This window comes from Mastacembelus armatus, chromosome 1 (genome assembly GCF_900324485.2).
Source record: "Mastacembelus armatus chromosome 1, fMasArm1.2, whole genome shotgun sequence".
Classification (NCBI taxonomy): Eukaryota; Metazoa; Chordata; class Actinopteri; order Synbranchiformes; family Mastacembelidae; genus Mastacembelus; species Mastacembelus armatus.
This window is the reverse complement of record NC_046633.1, coordinates 2,072,837-2,100,727: the sequence shown is the minus strand read 5'-3', so window position 1 is coordinate 2,100,727 and position 27,891 is coordinate 2,072,837. Positions and strand designations below refer to the sequence as shown.

Here is a 27,891-nt window from a genome sequence, read left to right as displayed (position 1 = left end):
TTCTGAGCAGCACATTTACCAAGCAAATAATAAGAGCAACCAGAAGTATGATGTTATGCACACAGGGCACTTGCTGTTTTAAGGGACTTTTCTTTTTGTATGTATTTTTAAAAAAATCCATAGCAACATCATAGCAACACCAGAAGCTCTTTTGGATGAATTTGAACTTTCTTGCAACCCCCCTTTTGTGGTTAAAACTGATATGATTGGTGTGTTATATGGTCTTTTAACGATAGTTCAAAGATACAGGCAGACAGTAAAATGGAGGGTTGGTGAATAGAAATGTCAAATGGGATTATCTAGTTACTGAACTCTTAAATTAAAGAAGGGCCTTGGATGAGTGGTAAAACATAAAAGAAACCCAGTTACCTTAGATTTATTCTTCTACAGTAGATATTCAAAACTTGGTCAACTGAGAAGCTTCATCCATCCATTCATCCATTCTCTAACCACTTAGCCCAAATTCAGGGTTATGGTAGGCTGGAGCTGTCAATGTGTGAGAGGCGTACACCCTGGACAGGTCATCACAGGGCACCAAACAACCCATCCTGCATATGTTTAGACTATAGCTGGAAGTTTGGAGTACCTAGAGAAAACCAACACATGCAAGGTGAGAACATGCAAATTCCCCACAGAAAAGCCTCAGGTTTGAATGGGATTTGAATCTGTAACTTTCTTGCTGTGAGGCAAAAGTGCTAATCAACACTTCACCATGCTGCCTCCACGGTCTTTATGTAGAAGACATATGCTGTATGTTGAAACAGTACACAAAAGTACCTCATAGGGTGTACAGTACACCATGTATTTTTAATACAAGTTTCTTAGTTCTTGGACAGAACCTAGATGTTAAAGTTCCACTTGGGAACTTTATGTGTGCTCAAACCTAAACATATGGATCCCTCATGACAACCTCATATACTGTTTGGTTTGGGAAAACATTAGGAAGTTAAATGAACTGATGGTACAAATTGCCTTGGGTAGCATATGTTTTTCACAAATGGCTGCTAACACATACAGTATGTCTCATTTGGGGGCTGTAAGTGCACCACTTTTGCCTCATTACTGCCCCACAAATATGGGCAGAAGGGGCATGGACCCACATGAGACTTATGTGGGACAGATGGACAAAAAAAAGCCAAGAACCCATATGGGTCCCATGTAAGCATGTCAGCTCAGGTCAGTTTAAAACACCCTGGGTCACACTCAAACACAGGTCTTTATCATGTTTATCCAACCAAAGCCCCAAGGTGGCTGGACTTGCACCTTAATGCGTGTTCATGTGCAATAACGACAGAAAAGAAATTGCATACTAAATATGATATTGTGTGATAGTTCATTATGTCTGTACCAGTCTCTCTTTCTGTTTCTGCCATTTTATAAGGAACTGATATGAAATGTCAGTGGACTGTGTATGTCTTAGTCCCATCGCCCTGAGCAGCCATTGTTTCTATGGCCCATATACCAGAGAGATGGACAACACTGCATGCTAATGCACCACCCTCGCGCTCCCGCTCTCTCTCATTAAAACGCTGGTGAGAGGGAGAGACATAGGCAGCACAAAAATGTAGGAAGAGGATGAGGTGAAAGACTCAACATATTAAAACAGACGACTAGAAGCTAGGAGAGGTGGGGGAAATCATTAAACAAAGCGCTGGTGCTGCTGCGGTCCTTCAAATCAGCTGTCAAATCCCTGGGCCTCACAGCGAGATAGCAGGAGGGAGGAAAAAAAGCAAGAGAGACGCGGAGTGAGATATCGAGAGACCTTAAAGATCAGAACACAATGAGTTCCTATCAAGGAGGAGGCCAGAGTCAAGTGTTCACATCTACCAGCCCATCTCTGTTTAATGCTGCGGGCCGTCGGTGTGGTTTCCATCACGGCAGCTTCACACCAGCCAAACAAAACCCTCAAAGACTCCTGGCTGTTCAGAGAGTAATTCAGACAACTGGGGCACATGAGCTGCATATTCAACATATTTACAATTTGAATAACACTAGAGCTAGTAGAGCTAACAGTAACCATACCTTCTTCACAGTTTCATTTCAGATCAATGATACTTAAACAAGTGTGGTCAGTGTTTATATTTTGAGTGGCACTAATCACAGCTGCTGTCTGGCACATGATCATCATTTAGCTCACCTGTTAAACTAAGCAACCCTGCTGCTTCAGAGATTAATCAGAGATTATTTGCTCCGTTAAGTTTCCTGATGTCTGTGGCCAGTTCAGTTCAGACTTTCAGCTCTAAATGAAAGTTAGGTGAACTTAACAAATCTAGCAAACTTCCCAACATACAGTGTTTGGGGTTTAAACCTCTTTAGAGACTTTCGTTCCAAAACAGGGAACCACTCCATGTTGCTACGAGGGGTCAACACCTCCACAAAGAACCTTTAACAAAACGGGAGTAGAGACACACTCGCAGTCAAAAAAGCAGTCTCTCCACTGAGATGAACAGTTTAGGGTCTGATTGGCCAGGCAGGAAAAATATTGACTCTGGCTCAATTTGTGCCACAACACTTGATTCAAGAATCATCGCGTGTTAAAGCTGAGGGCCAGCGACACACAGACAGTACACAGTCAGAATCAGGTTCAGTGCCTTTGCCTTCAGGACATTTACATCTTATCAATCTAATTACAAACTTTTCTGGGGAAGCCAATTAAAAACTCTTATTCCTATTTAGGCCTGTCTTATAACTGGTTTGTCTCACTTCATACAGCGGCGTCCAACACGTCTTATTTTTCCTCCCACTCGTTTTTGCCTCAGTCCAGAAAAATACTGGAGCCAGGACACACACTCTGAGTTTTGTTTTGGCCCCAGTATGTTTTGCAAGTCTACCTCATCATCATTAATTCTCAGTGAAGTGAAAAAAGAAGCATCTCCTCTTGTTGCCAGCGGATGCTCCATTGTAAACTGTTCTAACTGTGTATTAAACATTAATCAGCCATTTGTCTCCGGATGTTATTCTGAAATTGAAGCTTTGCAGCTAACATAAGTCTGACATCGAATGTGCCTACCTATTCTTTCATATTAAAAGCCTCTCGCTCCAACATCTTTCAGCTTCCACAGTTGTGTTTGCATTTTGAGGCTTTTAACAAGCCAAAAATACTGTCAGACTAATTTGTGCACCACAGTTCCACTCAGGATGCTCGAGCCAAATGATAGCGAGAAGGACTCCTTCCCTGTGGCAGCCATTTTAAAAGGAACAAGGCTGGTGAAATGCATTTAGAGGTTCTCTGTGAGGAGGTGGTATTTGAACCTTTGATTCAAAAATATAAATGTGTCTCTCCTGAGAAAAGGTTGAAAGGGGGATTTGTTAAGGTGTAATTCGAAAGCTCAGAGGAGGCTTTTCCTGCGCCCCAGAGAGTAAATATACTTTGAAAGAGTGACGCTTGGTTTGGGATTATCAAAGTTATGACATCTGTTGATGGAAATTGCAGCAGTGTGACAAAAGGAAGCATATTAATGCAGAGTGCAAGTGACAAGAAAACATTCAGCAACAGCTAAATTAGTCATAAAAGAGCCAAGAAAACAGTATATTTATATTCACAGAACGTGACAGAATTGTTTTTTTTATCATTTTCATAATTAAACAGTTCTTATCGTGATGTACATACACTCAGTATACACAACCATAAATATCTGCTTGATGAAAATACAGGAAATCATGCAAATATAACACTTTATTTCATTTGTAATAAGGGACATTTTTTCCACCTCTATACTCTGGATCCTCTGAATAATTACAAGTAATAATTGCACAGTCCCTGACCGCTTACAGAAAAATCCCATCCCTGCTTCCTCACACCCCCCACCACCCTCGACACATGAGGAATCAACCCTTTCTTCCTACCCTCCCCGCCAACAAAGAAACATATAGAGATAACAGGCTCAGTAGAAAAACAGTCAATTGTTCCTACAGTTTATACAAAATTCACAGGTTTATCTTGTTTGTTTGCCTTCTTCATTTAGTTTATACACCACCTCCCAAACAGGCAACCAAACTGCTGTAAAATCACACCAGAAACAAAGCAGAGCATAGTAAACAACAATGAACATAGGCTGGTCAGAAACAGCTACACGGCTGATACAGGGCTGTGAACGAAACAACACAACAGTGTGTTAGTGCGTTTTATATGCTCGCGACAGATGATATTCACATTTTGGATTTTTTTGTCTGAATTTTAACACCAGAGTGTCATGGTTTTCCTTCTGATCTGTTTTTATAACAAGACAAACTAATAGCAACTGGCACATTGATAAAAAGCTTTATCAGTTGTGAAAATGACCTATTTTGTATATGGATCAGTATTAGTGAGACGTGTTGTTTTTTCCCTGGGAATACTGGGTTTAGAAAAAAAAGCCTGAATGATCAATGAAGAGCATCATTATCTGTCCTCTTTATGTATTAACAATAAACAAACACACACACACGTTTATACTTCGCCCACTTTCGTTTTCAGAGGCCTAAATCTTACGTTGAGTTTTCAGTTACAGTCAGAGAAATTGCTTCTGTGTCGTCGTCAGCAGCGAACAGACAGAGAATCAAAAATAAAGTTCAACAAAGCAAAATGTACATCACCCAGAACCTGTTCAAACAGCGTCGTGACATCTCAGCAGAATGAGAGGCACAGTAAATGTCAGCGGAAGGAACTTGGGCCAACTGATTAGGCAGGACAAACACCCAACTACCTGTCTGAAAGCAAGAGGTTTCATATCGTAGCTTCAGGTAATGCTTCAAGAGAGGGTCACGTCAGGATTCAGCCCAGAATGGTCCAATAGAGGCAAAGCATGTGGAATATGTTAAATGTGCATCAGAGAAAAGCTTGTCAAACAAAAATGATTACATTGCCAGATGGTCCTTGTTTGTTTGTGTACTGTATATAATGTATTATATCCCAAATCAGTACTTTCAGTATTTTTAAGCTGTGGAATCACCGATGGTGCTTTTTTTTTTTGCAAAGAAAGGTTTGTATATTAAAAAATCAAAAAAAAAAAAAAAAAACCCCACTGAATTATAGATTAAAGCCATTTTACTGTCAGCGTATGGCTGATGTAAGAGGATGTTGTAAAATTAAGATGTTACATAGAGTTGAGATCAACTACATCAGAAAATGATACATGATTATATTACTGAATTGTTCACCTCCGCTCATAAAACAATTGTGTTTGGAGAGTTGAATAATCTTTGTTTATGAAATATAAAAATACAAATCCCCATGATTTGTAAGCAACACCACAACAAAGAAGCTCCCCAACATTTTGATATGATACCCCTTGTCTGGAGGCAGTGATTATGACTGTAAATAACATTAGCAAGACTTAACATCCCACTAATGGTCCCTTGAGGCTGCAGTTTTTATCTCACTAAACCACAGGAAATTACTGCACAAATGAACAACACTCTGATTTGTTCACTATACATAAACTTTGTCCTGAGGGTGCTTTTGGAGGAAACACTCAAAAGTCATACATTCACATCCTGTATGTTTACCCACTTGGAGGCACAAATGCAAACACCAGATTCCATGGTGATCTGACAGTTGCAACATATCGTATGTAGAAAGTTAACCTTCAAGCCCGACGAGGTGCTGCAGGAAAAGTTCCAAGGGTTCATCCTGTGGACGGTTCACTATACACCGATCAGCCATGACACTGTGATCACCGACAGGCAAAGATGATAACACTGATTAACTCAATTAAATGGCACCTGTCAATGTGGTGGTTATATTAGACAGCAAGTGAATATTCAGTCCTAGAGGCGGATGTGTTGGAAGCAGGAAAAAACAGGCAGCATAAAGGTCTGAGTGACTGACAAGGGCAAAACTGTGATGGCTGGATGACTGGGTCAGACCAGCTTGTGATCTGCTTATCTGACTGTTTTTGTTTTTATTTTTATCAGATCAAGTAGAAATTACGGTGGAACTGGTGGAGTGATCAGTGGATGGACACACTGACTTCAACATATAGTGTAAAAACTAAAAAACTGGTGACTTTTCACTCATAACAGTAAATAAATGGTAACAGGTATGTGTTTCAAACAGTGTTAACTTGAAAACAACATATTTTCTTAAATCACTAATTACATTTCAACTAATTTCGTTAAAATTTTACCCCAACACACTGAGTAGAATTTAATTATAAGAAATTATCACTTCTGCCTCATAGTCCAATAGAAAAAAAACAAAAAAACAAATATTTTCTGGTCTCCTGCCACAGGTTATTGAGCTGCAGTGTCCTCTTCCAATTATTCCACTGTATACGACCTGCTTTGGTTACTGACCTATAAGTTTTATAAGTTATAAAACCTCGAAATGTCTAAATGTTATACTAATGTTCATCCAGTAGCTACTGATAATGACTGTTCAGTGATTAGCTCTTATTTCACATTCAGTACCTGGATGGACAATTTCGTTCTGTGACATAAATTTGAATTTAAATAATATATTATGTATATTTGATTACTAGCACGTTGACTCGGTTCATAATATCATGCGCCATTTTGTTACCATCAATTTTTTATGGCTCTAACGAGTTGGGTCCAAACACGAAGAGAAATTACGTTATTAAATAAAAATGTGTCATGATTACATTTTACTTGTTTCTCTTTCCTTTAAGAGACAGCTGGTTAGTATTGGACATCTGGTTTTGTCTGAAATCAAAGAACAGATTGAAGGTAAATTGTGTTTTTACTTGTGAGCATTAAATGCAAATGTGAAATCCTGACTTTTAACAGCTTCCCTCGATAAAGGGATAAAACAGTTGTCTGTGCTGGATGGTTAACACTACTAAATTGCAGCAATTGTGATTTTAATAAAGTCTGACAAGTAGTCAACAAGACATTATGTAGAGTGTGCACGTGAAAAAAATGTGCATGTGTAAATTACCTGATCTGTTTCCCTTGGTAAGACCACAGTGGTGTGAGACTGTCTTACCTTAAGTGCATTGGTGTGTGTGTGTGTGTGTGTGTGTTTGTTTGAGTACATGATTGTGTGAGTTACTCCTCAGTTAGGAGGTCTGACACTAATGTCACTGATATGAGGTCACAACAAAGTCACAGTAAAGTGTAGACAAGTCTACAGGCACAGACTCACACACAAAGTGGCTTTTACACACAGCCACATACAGTTAACATAACTAGGCTAATTAAACTAAATGCACACATATACAGCATTAATATAATGTGACTCCCTATAATAACTCCCTGATGTCCCTATACAGACACATTATTATCATCATTTAGTTGATTAAAAACGTACTTCTCACTCTTTTATCTCACTATGCTCTTTGATACAGCTTCCACTAGAACAGCACGGCCACATGAGCTCCCTGTGGTTTCCTCCACCAAGACCCTGTCGTCTTTTATCAACACATATTACACGACAATCCAACACTATTATCTTCACTGTCACAGTCCAGTCGTCAAACTGCATGTGCCTTTAACAACCTCACATAAAAGGGACCAATCCTCCCTTCTACTGAGACGTTTCTATGAACAATAAAAGCATAAATATTCATGGGCTGTAATAGGGTGACAGGTGGTTCATTCCTTAATCAGTGATTAGGTGATCTGTCCTGCACCATCATCGCTACATGGAGCAGTAAGGGCAAAACAAATAGGTCAACCTTTACTGAGCGTAAAGGCTCGATTATCATCTCAGGCAGAAAGCAAGACCATTCTTCCCCAAGATGAAAGGTGGGAAATGTGTTGATTGGTTCGTTCGGCAAATGATCGCTTCAGAGAGACTATTGTTGGCCACTAATTGAGATGGGGATGATATCTCAGTAGCGTGAGAACATGGGGAGGATTTTTTGTCCACCACTGTTTCAGCTGGGCCTATCGGCATGGCAACACCTGGGCTAAAAGCAGTGATTAGGCTTCTGTGATTAAGGCCAGATGACAGCTAATGAAACACAATAACGTGACTGTGCTCTCAGAAGCATTTCTACAGGAGACGGATCTGCTGTGACCGGGGATGGAACTCTTTCGACAAAGTGTGCAGTTTGTGTAAAATAACACCTGAGTATTAAGACCTCCAAGACAGTGGAGTGGTTGTTAGAGCAATGAGTCAATTATAAGGGAATATTCCCAGGTCAATCACACTGAAGGGGAGCCTGTCATTTTGGCTCTTTAGTGAGACTACTGTGTGTTGCTGCATTGAATTTTGGATGAAGGCTCTTTCATTTTCCAAAAAGAAAGCACTTATCATAAAAAGGAAAATTCAGAAAATTTATATTCTACATGTCATCTCATAGAGGCCATATACATAAAATCCCAGCTCAGCTGTTCTGAAGCTTTTCAGAGACTACACAGGGTTCTGGGATCTTTAAATGCAGAGTTCTCTGTGCGTAATTTATTCCTAAAGATTAAGTTGCAGAGGTTGTGACAACTGACTGAGTCCATAAAAAAAAACAACTCACAATTTCCCTATTTATTATACACAAGCCATATGCATTCACCCATATGTTCCGAACACATTTCCAATACTCTGTCATCACTGGAGACACACATGACTGGCTGATATGCAAAGTGCCACATCACTAAATGTAATGTCACACTTTGCCAGAGGCAGAGGTACCAGTGAGAACACATCACTTGTGGTGTGATCCCAGCAGAAAGCTGAGAGATCATATTCAAACCAGTGACAGCTGTGGGTGATAACATTATTAATGATGGCTGAGACAGCAGGGCCAGTTTATGTTGATGTTGCAATACAATAGGTACAGTAGGTAGGTACTGTAGGATGATATATATATATATATATATATATATACATATATATACTGTATATATATATATAGTTAGTTAGTTAAGCAAACATTAGTGGTAGTGATGCAAGATCAGACAATGCTCAATGCTGAATGGTTTGGAGACACTGACCAATGACTCGGTTTTGTTATTCATTCACACAGTGTATTACAGGCAGTTGCTCTGTGTAAACCCTGTATTTTAAATAACCTTTAATGGGTGTGTTTATATCTCTGTCTCTAGTGGACAGGAAAGTGTGTATCTATCGTGTTTTGAAGACATCACTCAGTTATTTCTGTCTCGCCCCTTAACACCCTCTGTTGATGGATTGGCCTGCAGTCCCCCAGCATGTCGACTTATGGTTTTTATGAGCATTTAGTCTCTCGAGTCCCTCTCCCTCCCTCCCTCCCTCCCTCTGTCCCATTCTGTCTTTCTCGCTCACTCTCTCTCTCTATCTCTGTGAATTTGGTCCAATCTCGGTAAGTGGCTCTCAAAACAAGCCCTGTGTCAGGATGGAGGGGACGATCATTGATCAAGTGAAACAATCACGCATAGTTGTAGAAAGGAGGGAACTTGGAATGCAAGCACACCCAGTCCCGCACAATAGAACTCACTGTGAGGTGCGTGATACAAGGCTGAAAGAGGAACAAGCATACTATGATATGCGTGCACAGCAATAAAGAGCAAATGGGACTGTATTTGTTGTACACACTCATTAACGAGAATATGTAAATGTGTCTGTTTCTGTGCTCGTAGAGGACCAACTTGCACGTATGATCAAGTCTGTGTCCCAGTTCTATAGACACACACATATACAGCTTCACACGCACAGTTCCTCATCCTCTCAGAGATGCCAGGCACGTTCTAATGAAATTCCAGGAACACGGTGTCATTTCAGTTGCAAAAGATGGAAGGGAAGGGGAAATGTGGCTGAGTGAGAAACGGGTAGCCAGAGGGAGAGGAATTGGAGGGAGGAAGAAGGAGAGAAGGAGTGACAGCGATGAAGAGTGAGAGAAAGGGACAGGTGTTTAGAAAAACCCTGGGAGTAAAAAAAAAATGCAGAAGAGGCTGATGCTCAGAATCATCTGAGGAGAATCTCTTTGTCTCTGTCTCCAAATATCTGTCCTGTCCTGTCTCTCGTTCTTTCTCTCTCTCTGTCTTCACCCACCACCTCTCTGCATGCTGAGTGTGCTAATCTGCCTGGGGCACGACAAGCTGCCTCTATCATATTTCATAGTACACTACACACTTTCAGTTTCTGGAATTCTTGAATGCTTTGTTTCCTGTCTGGTCATATCTTGTTCCTCCTCCTACTGCACAGTGGAAATCAATGCAAAAGTCTGTAATCTGTGAAATCAGAAGGATCCCTGATCCTTTCACAACATCAATCACCAGAAGAGTCTTACTCAAGTCCTTCTGCCTGCATGACGTGAGGTTAGTATGTCAACATCTGTGCTATTCTCTGGACTTTACACGTGTAGAAACAGAAATAGAACGAACTCACCTAGCCTTAGCCCAAGCCCACAACAGTCTAGAGATCCCCACATCCTAGCAGGGTCTTGAGGTGCATCTTTGCAGCTCATGCACTACTGTCTGGGACCCTACTGTCTCCAGAATAGCAGCAGTTTTATCACATTTGCTCTCAGGATCCTCTGGTAATAAAGTTAGCCTTTGACATGTTGCTCTTTTCATTGTCTGAAGCAGCTGCCTGAAAATCAAACTCAGCGTTCAGCAGGGCAGAGAATTCATATAGAAAAACTATATTTTTCTATTCTTGTGCAGATAGAGAGCAGAGAAATAGTCACTGATTTATATGATTTTTTATGAAAATGTCAGAGCAACTTCAACGTCCAATCTAAAGGGGAAGGGCATCAGTGAAAGCAGAGTTAGCAAAAAAAAAAAAATGTCTAAGCATCAAAAGTCATTTCTAACTATCTGTCAGATTCCTGTGCTCTGTCATCAAGTTACAAAAACAGAACCGCCAATCTTGGTGCCTTTTTTCATAACCCTCTGTTCGCCTGTCAATAGTCAGGATATCCATTAACACATCTCCTATCTCCACACCATCCTCCATTCTTTCTGACTCCCTTATCTTAGAACAGAAATTTCTACACATGCAGCCATGACTGGCACTGAACTTTTAGCATCTTGCTTTGCAATCATTCTGCCCTCCTCTACTTTGTTCCTGTATCTTCTCTCAGCTCTTCTTACCCTCTCTCTGTTTACCTCTTCTATCTCTACCTCTGTCTTTACTTTGTCATTTCTACTTTCCCAACTCTTCTACAACCTTCAATCTTCCCTTCCCTTTCGCCCTCAGCACACTTATTGTTTGTTTCCACTGATGTAAACTACAGCAGAGAAGGCAACTCTCTTTGAGTTTTAGTATGTGATCTGTTACAAGGCAACCATGGCTTGGAAAGAAAAGTTTCAGGGACATCACTGTTGCTCATTTTATCCCCACGTGGGCACCTTTGCCACCTGAATGGCATTGTTCTCATCCAGACAGCAAAACATCAAACATCACCAAGGTATGAATAAAGGCTTCATTGCTTTTTTGATAGTCAGCGGTGCAAACACCCTCCCTTTCCCTCCAGGCATTGCCTTTGGAGAGCCTGCTGTCCAACACCAACAAGCCAATGCAAGTACAAGTACAATTACACACAAGTACACAACTGATTCAGTAAATGTCACCTTGTATCTTGGTCATGCCACCTGTTGAGTCTATAAAGAATTATGATTAATTATATTAAAGAATTATAATACTCTGAAAGACGTTACAAAGACATCCTCCAAATATTTATATACAGTTCTTCACCTTTTGTTTTCGTGGTTGGCTTTGTGTGTTTTTGCTTTTAGAAATGGTTGGACATTCGTACAAACATATACTGTCAATCTTTCTCCCTACTTGTTTTGCCCCTTTTTTTGTTCATTTTTCTTTCCTTTTCCTCTCTGTGTCTCTCTCAACTTTCCATTTGCTGAAGTTCTGCACTCTAACTACAGCCTTTCTTTCTTTCCCATCTAGGTTTCAATCCAAATGCCTCTTTTCTATGCTGCTTCCTCCTCCTCCTCCTCTCATCCTGTCCCACAGTATCTGGGGTTTTTGTATTTTCATTTCCTTCTCCCAGACCCTCGACACCTTGTGTAGCCTATAACATGAATGCTGCCACCACATGCCCTGAAAAGATAACCGGTGGAACTTTCTGTATATAAACTGAAAAGATTAAATCAAACTGAGGGAGTGAAACAAGCAGGAATTTAGTGAATTTATACTGTTTAGTTCATACTGGTACAGAACTTGGTTAAGACACTCTGCTAAACCCTTCTGTAAGACACGGACACGGAGTCTTGGGGGCTTAGTGTCCTCTTGCCGAGCTCAAGCTCAAAGCTTTTATTGGGCTTTTATCTGGCCACCAAGTAGCGCACACTGGAGAATGTTTAAAAAGACAGATGTACAACTTTCCACTTTTAATCAGGTGTTATACATGAGAGAATTACCAGTATATTGCCTTGTGTTTAATCAGGCAGGTTTATACATCTGAGGGTTGTAAAAAAAAAAGAAAATACAGTACCGGTTTAATCAGACTGGATTTTATATAATATGGGTTTAAGAGGCGACAAATATATACCACTGCCTGTTTAATGAGGTAGCTTGGTAAATTACTGCTCTGTTTAAAGAAAAAAAAAAGCATCAGTGGTATTGGGTTGTTTTTCACAGCGCAAGTCAACCCAATATACGAACATGAAAACTGTCTTATCGAATCAAACGAATCCTACCTCGGTTGTCAGAGGAGCATGCAGATTACGTCTGTGACTGCAGCTGATGCAGATGACATCACTGCCTCGAGGCTGCAGTTTTATACGAAATTGTCCGAATTACCCTTCAACTCTAAGAGAAATGAGGTTCACATTTGATCGTATGGACAGAGATTTCAGAAAGACAAGATTCCCCCAGGCATGAGGTGTTTGATGTTTACCTCTTTGAGGTTCCAGTCCAATATTTTCAGACAGGTCAACAAGAGGCAGGCACAAGAAATTCTCAGAACAGATTTTCTAGGCTCATATCCAACTTCAGTCTCTCACTATAAGAATCTTTAAAACATTCCCCCTGTAATAATGATGATAATAATAGTCAATAAGATGGCTGCTCTGAACATCTGCCGTATGATGCACCACAATTCTGTCCCTCTAGTGGGAAAATCTACTTTTATTTCAGTAAAACATAGCTAGCTCTGGATTTCCATTCTTTTTCAATAGCTCTATGTAGAGCTTCTGTGAGTCTTGCTGCCTTTCACCCATCCTCATGTCAACCAAATGATGCTGTATAAGGGCCATTAAATTATACATGTGCATGTATCTGTATGTGTCTGTAGGTGTATATACTATGTGTCTACTGTGTGTAAGAGTGTGATGTGGCAATATCCATCCTTCTGTACTTTCTCCACTATGGTGGAAGAAGCCTGCTAATGAGAGCCTGTGTTTCTTATCTGGTACCAAACAACCCTGTACTGTTCCACTCGTTGCCCCCAGCAACCACTGCTGTTGCCTGTAATCAATTGCATGGCAACTTGGGACCGCTGCGTGACATCATACCGAACCGCACACCCACAGCGCAATATATCTCTGCTATAATCAACAAACGTGGTGGTCTGATATTTTCACCTGCACTGGGGTTTGTTAGCAGAGGAAGCAAAGAACAATTGAAGCATTTACTACAAAACGTAAACAGTAAATGTCAGGTTTGGGGTCCGTGCCTATATTCTAATAGCTAGGGCCTCTTTTAAGAGCTGACATCTTACACAAATATTCAACAGCAGGGGGTTCTGAAGCATTTAATAACTGAAGCAGGCCTCCTCAAATAAAAGTCATCTTCATAAGATCTGTAGATATTATTTTTTCTTTACAAAATAAAATTAACCTTCAGTGGAAAATCAACAAAAGGTTAAAGGTTAAATCACAGAACAAAAGCCATATATTTATTTAATGAGTCTAAGCAACTGCTTAGGTCATTATATAGTAACTAAGTTGATCTTGACAAACAATGTGTCAGGATCTGTCACACTCAGCTCACCAGGTGACACTGATTGATCGATCACACAGTATATTCACTAACAACCATGTGTAAATACCTATCATAGATATGACAGAGATCATAGAGTGCAGTCATGTTTCTTTTATTTTCAATAAAGGAGTTATAACTTTTTTTTTTGCTTACTTTTTGAGTCTAGAAAGGTTTAAGGAAAGCGAATGCACCAAGAGGTGAAAAGACAAAAGCCTCATGGGTATCCACATAGTCAATGCCCAAAAAGACACATGCACATAATGCATATAAACTCTACGTAGGACAGCCAAAGCCACAACAGTCTGCTTACCTTCACTTTACAAAGATGCACATTTTAGACCTAAGCAACTGCTCAGCTGATAGCTATCTTCCCCCTCTCTCTACTTAGATGCCTGTTAATAAATTTGCAGTGTTTGTTTGAGGAATTCCCTAAGATTATGTTCCAGACTTACTAATTGTTAGACCAATTGTTATTTAAGTGATGATCAAGGAAGAAGGGGTGATGTAGCGATGCTGCTGTCTACTATTGGTAATATTTATAATAATAAGTCTGCTTCATTCTGCTGGGACTGAGTGGTGTTAGATAATTAGATAATCCTGTCTTGTTGTTAGTATTTTAGCTGTTAACAGAAATTGCACTGAATTGTTACTTTTTGTATGTTATTATTATTTTACCGGGACAATGTAACAAACCAGACATTGTTATTCAAAGGCAAACACACAGCAACAGAATGTTTTACTGTGCAAACTGGGCATGTGTTTTTCTTCATGTGTTAATTTGGTTCTGCTGCAGACGTTGCTCTGGAAGATGTATTTGTTCACCGCCACGGACGCACAAACACTGCAGTTTATCTTTCTAAAAATGAACTATTTATATCTGCAATGTTTTTTTAAAATATAGGTCCAAAACCCAACCTGCTATCTGCTGACAGCTACAGGTAGGGAAAATGGAAAGTAGTGACAGACTCACATTGTTGGTTTTGAACTCTTCACAGAATAACACCATCTTTATTTATTAAAGATGAGCTGGAACCAATCCCAGCTGACACTGGGTGTGTGGTGGGGTACACCCTGGACAGATCACCAGTCTTTCAAAGACCTAGCACATATAGACAGAAACATATTCACACTCAGCCCACACTGCACGTGTTTGCACTGTGGCAGGAAACCAGAGTAACCGGAGAAAACCGAAGCATGCACGGGGAGAACATGCAAACTCCACACAGAAAAGCTCCAGGTTTGAACAGGATTTGAATCCAGAACCTTCTTGCTGTGAACTAACAGCTGACCACTGCACCACCCTGCTGCCCCTCACCTGCTCTGCTAATGTTAAGGTAAGAAGGGGCGGGAAGGTCAGGAGTGAAAAGAAGGGAATTCACTCAACAAGGGGAAGGAAGAGACAGTGGCGATGTGGTGGGATTAGTTCTGTGTGACTTGGTGTGGTGTGTGCATGAATAATTACATAATTATAGTGTAACAGACAATATTCCTGTGTTGGTGAACACTGTGAAAAGTGTGATGATGTGGCAGATGTGTTATTACTGACTGTAATTGTGTGAAATCAGTGTGTCTGTTTGAGTTTTGAGTGCGAACGGGCAAATAAAAATTGTGTATGAAATGGGCAGCATGCAATTACACTCTCTGTTGATTGACAGTGCAATAAGGGTGTGTGTGCGTTTTTGTGTGTGTGTGAATGACAGTGGGTGAGTGAATGTGCACAGACTTACTGGAGAGCCCTGCAGACTGAAAGGCAGATTAATTAAAAATTCTTCAGATATCCAGCCTCAGCCGTCACTCCCCTGACAGAGCGGACCTTCATAACAAAACCCATCAAACACTAGTTCACATGTACACACACACACACACACACACACACACACACACACACACCTAGCATTATGAAAGCTACCTGGTCTCATGTTGAAGACGCACTCATGCAGAGCAGCAATGCGAAGCACGGCAGGTTATTGGAAAGCAACTAAAAAGTGTGTACACACGTGCACACTGTCACGGAGAGTACTAATTTCTGCACCAAAGCCCGTTCAGTCCGTCAAAAGACACACTCAAACTCTCCTGCTGTTTTTATTCCTGTCTTTCTTTAACAGGGGCTGAGGAACAAGGTTCCTTGAAAAGGGCAGCGGTGACAACAGCTTCGGTGTGACAGGCATATTATCAGCTCTTCAACACAGCTCTCAGGGTGCCTGTGGATGTGCCTGTAAAACTTTAGCCAAAAAAAAATAAAATCTAAGAATCTTCTTTCTACAAAAACCTAAAAAGCATTTGCTGTTCAAAAACTGAATCAAATCATAAACATTCAAACAAATGTTAGGTTTGATTATAAATTGTGCTCTCAGTTAGTCTCTTATCTAATAATTTCAAAACCAACCAGATCAGAAGGACCCATGAACACTCCCAAATTTGACATTCAGGAGACACAAATTCATTTTAACATACACAAAGATAGAACCATGAAAAAAATCATGAGAACTATAAGACTAAAAATACAAACAGTTGAGAAAAGGAATGCATAAGTTATACAGAGAAGTAAATACATAACAATTAAAAGAAAGAAACAGAAGACACATCAGCTTTTAAGGTCATTTCTACAGATGTTTGGTTCCACATCACCAGCACATAAAACTCAGCAGTTGGGCACTTTAAGACCATTTGTGTCTGTAAACGTGAATAGAAATACTGAGTCCATATTTTGTGTAGGCAGGTGAGAATATGGTATGTTTTGTGTGTGTGTGTGTGTGTGTAAAAGTGTTTGTGTGTACAAATGTATGCATATTCTCAGTTATGCGTGGGAAGGTATATGTTGTCTGTGTTCTCACATTTCATGTCCATATAGTGTAACTCTATTCTATTTAAACACATACAGTATATTCATTGATTCTCTACATTAGTGTTGGTGTGTGTGTGTGTGTGTGTGTGTGTGCGTGTGTGTGTGTGTATGTGGTTGTGTGAGTGTGTGTTTGTGTTTGTCACAGTTGGCCACCGGTAGATACTCGTCCACTTTTGTTGTGTGTTGGTTTCAGGAGGGAACTCCCTCAGCCAGTCTTTCTCATTCGGTTGACATTGAATCAAACAATCAATGGACCAGGTCAACCGACAAAGGAGTCAACAAACTAACAGCAGTCTCAACAGCAGACAGAAAGCTTTGTTTGCCATTAAACCACAGTCCTGCTTCCTCTTTAGAGCCAGTTACACTAGCCAGGGCCAAGGTCAACTGGTCTTAGGCCATACAAGTGTTAGGGGTTAAATTTACTGCCTAGCTTTCAGTTAGATAGTAATATACCTGCAGGTACTGAACATCTCTGAAGAAAAATCATTTCTTTAGGCATAGCCAAGAAATAATAGAGTGTCCTCGGTCACGGCTCTGCAATTCTTAAACTGTGTTTCATTGAAGTTTAAAAATAGTAACCAAAATAATATTTTATATCGGCACCTAGACCCAAACATTTGGGGTAAAATACATACTTTGATAGATATGAAGTACATGTACATGGTATTGTTTTAGTTTTTTTTTCAAGGGCAGTGTAGAAATACATTAGAAAATACTTTTTTTTTTTTTTTATTGACTTAAACATCAATATTAAGCAATAAGTTTAAAATTCCATGAACTTTACCAAAATGTAATTATGCTCCTTGGCCCGAGGCTGAACGTTCCACCAAAGTGATCTGTAATATAAGAACAGCTTTGTGTCATATCTTACTCGTAACTGACTATAGCTAGTTAGGTAAAGTGCAGTTAACATGAACTGATATGGTCAGGTCCACTAACTCAGTAACTCACTAACCCTGTTTTTATAACATAATTTCAGTATTTTCTATAATTCCTTGTCTTGTTCATTGGGTTTCAACTGAATGAAACTTAGCCAGACAACATCTGTGCTTCTTGAACTGGGGAGTGATAGTACTGTAGTGGCTGGGATGCTTGTGCTCTGAGCTGCGAGTTCCAAAGAACTACTTTCTTCTTTGCACATTGCCTCCAGGAATCTCTGTCATTCAAATGATCTAGATGATTAAGATTCAAACTGTGGGAATGTTATCACTGTGGAAGCTTTAGGGTCTGCCAGTCCAACAGTGTCTGTGGCGAATGTCTGCATTTGAGACAATGACAATAAACCTCCTGGACTTTTTGGCTCTGCCTATCAAGGACTCATGACAGCCCAAAGGAGGTCTCTAAAGTACAGCTGTAAAACTGAAGATGTGGTTTTGTCATTATATTTAGATTGTCATGCATACAGGGATAACTCTGCTATGACAGCAGCAGGGTGTGAGACAAAGTTCGAAATGAAATAGTCATGAGTAACTGAATTACAACCTGGCTAGCTTTGTTGAACCCTATAGTGGAAAGCAGGACTGTTCCACCTCTTCAACTACAGCACAAAAATACTTCTCTCCAAACTGCACCAACTCCAGCTTTTTAAACATATCTGATGTAAACGTTGTTCTATTTTACATGTTTACAACATAAGTATAATATTCCACACTTTTCTAAGGGGAGTGAATGCACCAGAACAAGATTGGAAATGAAATTCTTGAAACATTTTGTTCAATTTCATCTAACACGTAACTTGTGGCCCAAAACCTTCTGCACTGACAAACTCCAGGAGAAGTGGCACAATGTTATATTCACAGCATTAGTTCCTAAGGTCCATTAACTTGTTAATGATGGAGGAGAAAGGGCCATAAGGGCAAAGGGAGAAGAATTATTCTGACCTTACTCCTGTAAGTGTGAAACCGGGTGCTATCCATTCAATGTTGTAATGTTTACAGCAGTAAAACAAAGTCATTTTTTCCAGTGCAGATCTTGTTGTATGGATTAATTAAAAAGGAGCAAAGAGACCTCACTGCCATTTCCAGGGAACCATTGCAAGTCTACAGTTTCTCTGCCAGAAGTTCACATTGAGAACAACAATAACTCCAATGGGAGGCAATCAGAAGGGTTGTTCCATGATTTTCCATGACTATTGATTTGTGTTTTTCAATAAGCCCAAACTTCAAAAACTTAAAAAACTGAAATGAGAAACCAAACTTGTGCAGCAATGAGTCCCCGAGGCAGCCAGTAATATTATCTACAACACTGTAAAACCACCATGAATTAGTTTGAGGCATAGAGAAACGGATCCATTTCTTAGATGAATAGAAAGCTTGTTGCTGATTCACCAGAACTGTTCACTCAGTGTACCTGTTCATCTACAACGTCATAATCTTCACATTAACTCAAATTTCTTGGCATTTCGACTCTCCGTTAGCCGGACTTGTGAATGCTTGTGTCATTTTGTTAAGAGCAGACACCTGGTCTGATTACCAGGTTCAATCTTCTTCTGGAATTTACAGCTCTGAATAGAAAGGTTTGACAACACTCTTCAGGGACTGTCACAAGTCACTGCTGTCTCAACTGTTTCCTGTTATTTAGTCTTCTACAAGTCAGAAACTGCTGTCAATTCTTTCATATTGATTCGGTATTGTTGCTAAATGGCCAGACTGGAGAGAAGACACTCAGGCGAACCTCAAGGAACAGTATCTGTACAAATACCACGCTGTCAATTGGAAATAATGGTTTGGGACATAAGTTAAGTGATGAAGAGGAGCAAGGCTTGGCCACTATGGATGGACTGCATATTAAAACTCAAATGTGTTGTATTAGTAATATAAACAGGGCAGAGTGGAATCAAATCTAAGGAGAACACTGAAGAACAAAAACAAGTAATGTTTTTATGTGTAAAATATGACAATTGTACAAACTGTGCATATGAATAACTGAGCTAATGTTATTACGGCCTCAAGGGTATATGGAGGTAAGCTCAGCTCAGTTCTCTGTTCTTTCAAATTAAGTCATTATATTTAAAAAGCTTCCACCCCTCTGGCCTGTGGTAGTAATCTAAAACTAATTGATTGGTGATTCTTTGGACCTAACACGTAAGGGAGCTGCCAGTAGAATTTGAACAAAAGGGTAAAATAGAAAAGTGAGCCCTAATAAAAATGGAGGTTGTCCAACTGAGCGCCCAAGGGGATTTGGTCTGTGTTTTTTATTTGGTCCTACCTGCCCAAATTAAGTTCTATTGATCTAATAGCAGAGTAATGATGCACCTTTGACATCGCGATGCGAATGCTAGTGGGGCTATTGGATTGGCTGCCACCAGATAACACAGGTCAGAGGGAAAGCCATTGCTCAAAATGAAACAAAATGGAATATCAAAGCAAAAGTAGTGGGTAGTTTGGGAGAATAAAAATGGACAGCTTTTCATTGCACCATAAATAATTTGCTGCTTCACACTAGTTAAACATATTTTTTACCCCTTGAGCTAAATAGGTGTCCAGATAGCTTTTCATGTATTTGCCAAGGTTTTCTGCCAAAACACAAATACAATGGAGGTGAGTGAACATTTGTTTGTCTTCGTCACAGGACTGAAATATTACAATTAAAATGTACATCCTGATCACAAATGGTGAACAAGTATTATCTCCTAGTAGGTGACCTCTTGAAGAAAGGTCATCCTGTACACAGAGATCTTTATAGGTTAAGGATCAAATGCTTTCCCCATCAAACTTATACCTCGAACTGCGGGCGAATTCAAAATAACCACTTCACCCATAACCCAGTCCTGGTTTGAGTTATTTCTGCTTTGTAACTCATCGGACTCAGAAGAGAAGAGCCTTGGTGAAGCATAAATTTGACTTCAGTGGACCATTCCTGTCTGAAAGAGTTAGAGGCAACAGACAGAAGTGGAACGTGGTAAAACATCTGATCAGGGAGGTAGGGAAATAAAGACAGATAGGCAGACAAAGGCAGCCGTCATTAATTTCAATCAGGCTCCCAGTCTGGCAGACTTAATAATATCAGCATGCTCTTCTGACCTCGGATGATGGTACAACATCAACCTCTGCAAATTACTCATTAATTTACCCCATTAAGTTAGACAGAGGTGGTGAGCAGGGGGAAAAAAACATAAAGGGGAATGAATTAATTAGACATTTAAAAACAGAATTTATACCTTTTCAATTGAGCTGGATTACAACAGAGAAAGAGGTCAGAATACTAGTGGTGAAAGAGGAAGAGTGGGTGGAAAAAGAAATAAAGACAATCAGTTGAAATTAATATTTCAATGGTTTAAATGTTAATGCAGGTGAAGAGTTGTGGCAAAAATTATCACCCTGTGTGCCTCTTGTGTATCAACAAGCTCTTTGCATAAAATAAGTCTTTCTTTGGTCAGTGCACCAAACCTTGCTCCTGTTTGCATCATGAGATTTCACTGGAAAATAATTAAAAAAAAAATCTAAGGCTGCTGCTTTGTTGGTCATTGGAACTACTGTATTTTTACCATAAAAGAAAAGCAAATATAATTAATATAATGGAAAGTGGTGAAATCATTCCTCTCAAGGGCACTTTGGTCTAGAGCAAGCGTCCTCACAGAGATAGCGGGATCATATATACTGAGTGGAGACTCAACCAGTGTGAGGCTGAACATAACCCTTAGGCCTTCGCTCCACTTACCAACCATTTTATGTCCCTGTGTAGTGCAGAGTTCATTTGACATATTTTAAGGTTCTATGCAGCCTCGCCTTGAGCTGATATATCTCCAACTGAAAATGTAGAGAACCCTATCGTGCCTACTTAACACTGGCAAATTCAAACTAAGCTGCAGCTACAGCAAACCTCTAACCTGCTCTCACTCTGCCTCTGTTCCTAAATGTGATTACTGAGTTCGTTTATATAGGTGCTAACACTTTTCTTGCCAACATGCACAACCCATCCTAGAGTAATTTCTACACTATTGAAATGTAAATTTCCTAGTTCATAGCTTCCTTTATCAAAAGAAATGTGCTACACCTGTAAATAAGAAATATGCTAGGAGACAAAAATACCTGCAGGTCATGAAAAGGTTTCCTTCATCCCATCTAGATAGACAGCCAGGCAGGGCCAAATTCACACACACACACACACACAAAAACACCCACACAACTCCCCAACTGGGTTGTTATCTATATGCAAAGCATCTCCACTAAGCTATCCACTTTGCTACCATAGAGCAGACTGAAAATAATGGACAACTCAGCCACAATTTCATCCCTGCTCTCCCACCCCCATGTAATCACTCGCACCAGCATGCACACATTTTATATACATGCCTACACACCACTGAACATATGTAGTTAGGTGCTTCGAATTGTTCAACCTGATCAACACACAGACTCCAGGACCTACTCTTTCACTGGCTAACTGCCAGGACGAACAATTAGCCTGATAAGCATCACTTAATGTCCTCCCCCAAAGAGGGAGATTCAGGCCATTCTAAAACAAATGTACCTAATTCCTCATCCTGCTCCTTCATTACCTTCCTAAATGATGCTTCTATAGGAGAACAGGTGCTGGCTGTGCCATGAAATGATTGTTTTGTGAATGGTGGTTTGATGGGATTAGAGAAAGAGGGACAGGGCTGAATACATGAATGGGGCTGCTTTTGATAAAATAGCTGAGCTACAGTGTGCAAGTAATGAGGTAGACACTTGCTTGTCACCAGCTTTGCTTTGCTCATTAGAGAGGATTCAGTGGGTCTATGAGAGCCTGCAAAGATCAAAGTGCCCCGTATGAAGCAGTCTGGTGAACAGCTTGAGTCTTGTTAATTATTACCTGGTATTGTGGTGAAAACTGCCAACCTCAGAAACAACCTCTTTAATTATCAAAAATCATTTTTAAAATCACACAGAGAGAATACCTCTATAACTCTGGATCCAGCAGTGGGATGATCCATGTCACTGGACAATGTGATGGAAACTTCATTATCTTTCTTGCTACATTAATCTATCCCATTAATAAGTCTGCTGTTGGCATCCAACCTCAGTCTTTGCTTCTTGGGCTCACAGCTTCTGCTGGGCAGAAACCCCCTTCCAGTAGTCCAAAATATCATGAAGGTCCTCGTCCTTGGCAAACTGCACTTTCTTGCGCAAGGCATGACCTGCGGCTATATAGGATGCTTCCTCCCTAGGGCTTTTCTTGTAAGGCCGGAATCGCTCCCAGATTCGCAGTGTGCTCTCTGATGAATACTCTGGACTAGAGGAGTAGCCAGAGTTATAGTTGTGGTGACGAGAAGGTGAGAGCTGAGAGTAGGTGGCTGTGGCATCCCTCTTGGTGCGCCCCAGAGGCTTGAGGAATGAAGCCTTTTGGGCAGGTAAGGGTGAGTCGCTGCCACCCTCATAGTAGAGTGCAGGAAAGGAGTGACGGTGCTCAGAGCTGTGGTAGTCTGGCTGAACCTCCAAATGGTGCTGCTGCTGTCCAGGGCCAACTGTTCCAACACCACCTGCACTCCCATTATTACACCCCATCCCACCCCCATTCATGCTTACCCCACCACCATTTATGTTTCCCATCCCATTTCCATTGCAGCCCCCTATTCCAGCACCTCCTGCACTTCCACCCCCTGCACCACAGCCAACAGGGCTTCCTTTTTCTGTTGGATACTTGGGAGGATCACTGCGCTGCTCAGGGATATCCACACTGAGCACCCTGTTGCTCTTGACAGTTCCTGCAGCAGGGACACTGCAACGGTTCTTCACCACAGCAGTGTCAGCACTTAACTGCCTATGAAGGGGCCTCACTGCATTGGCTGGGGGTGGGTCACGGTAAGGAGGGGAGAGGAAACCCCCGCCGCTTATACCCGGTCGCTCAGACAGTGGCATAACCAGGGGCACTGGAGCCATAGAAGGTGGATGAGGCTGTTGATGTAGCTGAGGATGAGGCTGACCATGTTGCTGAGGATGAGCCTGGGAATGAAGCTGGGGATGAGGCTGAGGATGAGGCTGCAGGTGAGATTTTGGATGCACCTTTGGAGAGGAAGCCATGATCTGATCTCCAGGGTGGCCTGGAGAGAGGGGCAGGAGGTTGCGAGGGAGGGACGTGATGCAAGCTGGAGGCTGGGAGGAGGACACAGAGTTGGAATTGTCAGCCGTGTTTGCAACATTAGCAGACGCATCCAGCTTCAGGGCATCAATGCAGTTGTTGATGATCTGATTCACCTTGTCCACTTCCTTGGCGATGGTGGAGATCTCTGATGCTGAGCCACGGCCATCATCATCCGAATCCTCCCCAGCCTCTGTCCCATTCTCAGTCCCACCTCGCATATCGACAACTACTTCCCCTTCTACCCCTGCTCCAACAGCTGCCAGGCCTCCCTCCCTGCATTCCCCAGATACTCCCGCCGTCCTCACATCCATGTAGTTGTTCTTACTGCCCATTGCTTCAGAGAAGGCAGTGGCCATTTTTTCTACCTGTGGCAAGGTAGAGAGGCGAGAAGAACTGGTGTTGGCTGAGCCATGGAGCATGCCTGTGCTAGATGAGGCAGACGTGGGCAGTTTGCCTCCTGCACCTCCTGAATGGTGATGCTGGTGGTGCGCCTGCTCCTGGAGACGCTGCATGGCACCTGGGTCATTAGTCACTGCTGCAGCTGCTTCTGGGCCATACCTGAAAAGTGATAGTTTTTGCTTTAGATCATGCAATGCATTAGATTTTTATTTATTCATTTATTTTTATCTGGTGTCATATACCATGGTATGATTTGGGTTGAACCTAATACTAACTTAATTAGTTTCATGTGAAGCCATGCAATAACAGAATCCATACTGTTCTAAGTTTAAAGATATTCTGAAAAATAGCATGGCTCTAAACATCAATAGAAAGTGCAGTGGGAAAATTTGTTCTTTAATTTGTTCTTTGAAGTGAGTATAAATATGGGTTTTCAGGAATAAAGCAAAAGAAAACTATGCAACAAAACAAATTCCAAAATTGAACTGGTGTCCCTGACAATGATTGTTGCAAAGAAATCAATCACAACAGACACACATAATAGTTGTCACTGTGTTGTATCTAAAACATCCCAGATGCTCACAGTCTGTTTAATGGCTGTTAAACAATTCACTGTTTTGAATGTTTTACAGTTGTAATGCGACCCTGAAGGTTTTCACTATAAGTTAAAAACTGTCAAGTACCTCATTTCCAGAATAGTTTTCTTCACACTTATAGCCTTCTCCTTCTCTTCCTGGATACGTCGCCGTCTGAGACAGTAATATACAAATCCAAGAACAATGACCATGCCGAACAGACATCCCAGGATCGTCATGATGTAGTGTGTTGTTGTGGATGGACTTGTTCGTTGATCCTCTGGTCCCATAGCTCGCGTAGTAAAAGACAGACAGGTGTGGTTGTAGTACTGAGATTTGCTCACAGAAGCTACGCAGTAGGTGTAGTTGGTATGTGGTTTCAGCTTGTCCAAAGTAATTACCTCCTTCTGGTTTTTAAGGGGCATAATGTCTGCAACAAAAGTGAGGTTGTACTGAGAAAGGATGTACATCTTACTGTATGGTCGTGGGATCTGCACAATTAGAGAAGCAGTGTAGAGGGAGACAGACTGAAGCTTCATAGAAATCCGATGGCTATAGGTGGGATCAGCAGTGGACGATATGGTTGGTTGGTGGTACAGACCTTGGTCTGGGTTGTCCAAACCCATTCCTGATCCGTCTGGATCTGGTGTCTGGGAGGTCATCCCTATGGCACCTTCATGACACTTTGATAGAAGTTTGTAACGAGCATTTCTTCCGTGTCCAGGCACTGGGCTCAGAAGTGGATAACCAGTCATTTCTGGTGGGGTTTCGCACTGTAGGCGGTCATAGGTGTGAGTGATATTGTTAAACATCTCCAGCCATGTGAGAAAGCTGTAGAGCTCACAACCACAGTGGAACGGGTTTCCTGCTAGTTCACATACCATCAGCCTGTTAAGGACAGTGAATGTAGAAGGATCAAGACGTGCCAACTTATTGGAAGATAAGTCCAGGGTGCAGAGGCTGAGGCACTCCCAGAAGGCGTTGGTGGCAATGACCTCAATAAGGTTGTGTTGCAAGTAGAGGCACTGCAATCGACCCAGGCCTCTTAACATGCCCTCAGTCAGGTTGGTGAGTTTGTTGTAGCCCAGCTGGAGAATCTGAGGCAAATACAGTAGTCTGTTATAAACATGATGCACAAATTTGACCACATTATATATAAATATATAAATTAGAACTATTTAAGTTTGTTCTTGTTCTGTCTTCTTTTTCAAATAGTTTCATATCACATTTTTAACATTAAAAACAATACACATCAAGCAGAGTGTGGCTATTTTCACCTTATATGTACATAGGGGAATATAAATTACAGATAAACATAAACACAAAATTGTGGTTTTGGCTGTAGACCTGTAGGTTAGCTTGTCCAGCAAAGGCCCCATCCTCGATGTAGCTGATCTCGTTCTTGGTTAGATTGAGGTCAGTAAGGTTTGTAAATCGGTACATGGAGATAAAAAGCACAGCCTTAAGTTTGTTCTCGTTCAGCCTCAGGTCATGAACCTAAGGGAGACAAGAGAGTGGATGACTTTTAGTGGATGATGTAGTGCAGCCTGTGGAAGGCATGCTTTTGGAAAGAAATAGCTGCCAAGAATATATTGCACCTTAAATGACAAGTTTGCTATCTGATGAGTATATTACCCAATTAAACATCTGAGCAAAATGTGCGTTCAGTTAATCAGAGACTATGTGGAAGCAGCTGAGAACTCCTACAGAGACACCTAGTATAGGTTAATGTTAATGCCATAAATATAATGCAGTTGCATTGTGTGTTTTTAATTTTCATCATTAATGCAACAAATTGCAGTCAGTTACAATAATTAAAATACACATCACTTTGAATTTAAAAAGCAGGCAGACAACAGCAAATGATTAGACGACAATAAATAACTATCATCAGTAAAATGATTAGTTAATTCAACTTGAGCTTTTTTGAAATATACCACAGATGGATCAGGAACACACTTTTCCTAATGACTACTGCAAAGTGCACTGTGGGAAATAGTTTAGCTGTTATTGATGCTTGTGTATCTTTGCACACGTGACTATAACCTTGTAAATGTATTTGATTAAGAATGCAACATACATTTTTTATGTCTGAACATGATTTGGTTACATTATGAAAATTGCATTGCCATCACTGGCATAGCTGATACTGCATGCACCATATAATCACAGGCATCATAGTCACACAAGAAAACACACTTTACACTGAGTGAACAGAAGATTAGACTCCATTGCAGCTTTGCAGAAGTCACGATTAACAGCATGTGCTATTTAGCTGACACCATCATAGCTTGTGCACGGAGCCATATGGTATAAAAGGCCTGCTGATAGGTGGCATCATACTGACCGTGCTGTTGATGTGCTGGGGGATGGTCTCGTATGGAGGCTGGTTCTGACTGCAGATAGCCAGCCAAACGTAGCCTTTATCCCCCTCTATCAGCCAACAGTCCCCTTTCACCATGCCAGGCAGGTGAAGCAGCAACAGCGCAGGGAGCACAAGAGAGAGGAACAGGGAGGGAGACAGGAAGGAAAAACCGAGTCTGCTGGCCATGGTTTGGATTAGAAGTGTTCGAGGTCACCTCAGTAGAAAGCAGGAAAAGAAAGGAGTTGAAGGGAGGAAGGCAGCGAGCAGCAGTTTCAAATTGTGAGAAGCTGTAGGTCAGGGGCAAATCTAAGTCGACAGAAAGATGAATGTAAGGTCGTCTCCACAGCGATTAGAGCTGAGCTTGCAGCATGGCAGCAAGTCCCGTCCCCATTTTATGTGTTCCACGTCAAAGGGTTTTGGAAACTGTCAGCCCAGCAGCTACTCATGGCCCCTGACAACTGTACATCTTAAAAATGGAGATGAGGAAGCACTCCCTCTTGGAGAAAGACAGAAGGCCTACACAACATACAAAGAAGTGGAGAGAGAGAGAGAGAAAGCAACGGAAATATTAACATTAATGTTGATAATGACAAAATGATTAAAAGGAGGCAGAAAATTGTAATAAAGTTTACATATCCCCATAATTGAGTTTAACATTCATTTCTAAAAGCACTATGTTAACAAGGTATATGAATCTAATACCCATTCCACCCAATCCCTTCAAGGTAATGCACCACAGTAATAAATCCATTAACTGTTATGATTATTTCATTAAGTCTTAAAGCCCAGAAAATATATTTTGACTTTTCAAAAACGAGACTTTTTACGTTCAGTAATTATT

At 40.9% G+C, this 27,891-nt stretch overlaps 1 protein-coding gene across 2 annotated transcripts; it reads right to left on the bottom strand.

Moving 5' to 3' along the window:
• Positions 1–22,376: 22,376 nt before the first annotated feature.
• elfn2a (extracellular leucine-rich repeat and fibronectin type III domain containing 2a) lies at positions 22,377–27,236 on the bottom strand. 2 transcript variants are annotated; one of them, XM_033325326.1, is made up of 5 exons: positions 27,033–27,236; positions 26,033–26,182; positions 24,794–25,782; positions 23,633–24,269; positions 22,377–23,524 (listed from the first exon to the last, which is right to left on the bottom strand). In XM_033325326.1, the coding sequence occupies exons 1-5, from the start codon at positions 27,234–27,236 to the stop codon at positions 22,670–22,672; spliced, it is 2,835 nt and encodes a 944-aa protein (XP_033181217.1). In that variant the 3' UTR covers positions 22,377–22,669. The 2 variants fall into 2 exon arrangements, with proteins under 2 accessions (XP_033181217.1, XP_026159582.1); XM_026303797.1 differs by having other exon boundaries at positions 22,377–24,269.
• Between the last annotated feature and the right edge of the window lie 655 nt (positions 27,237–27,891).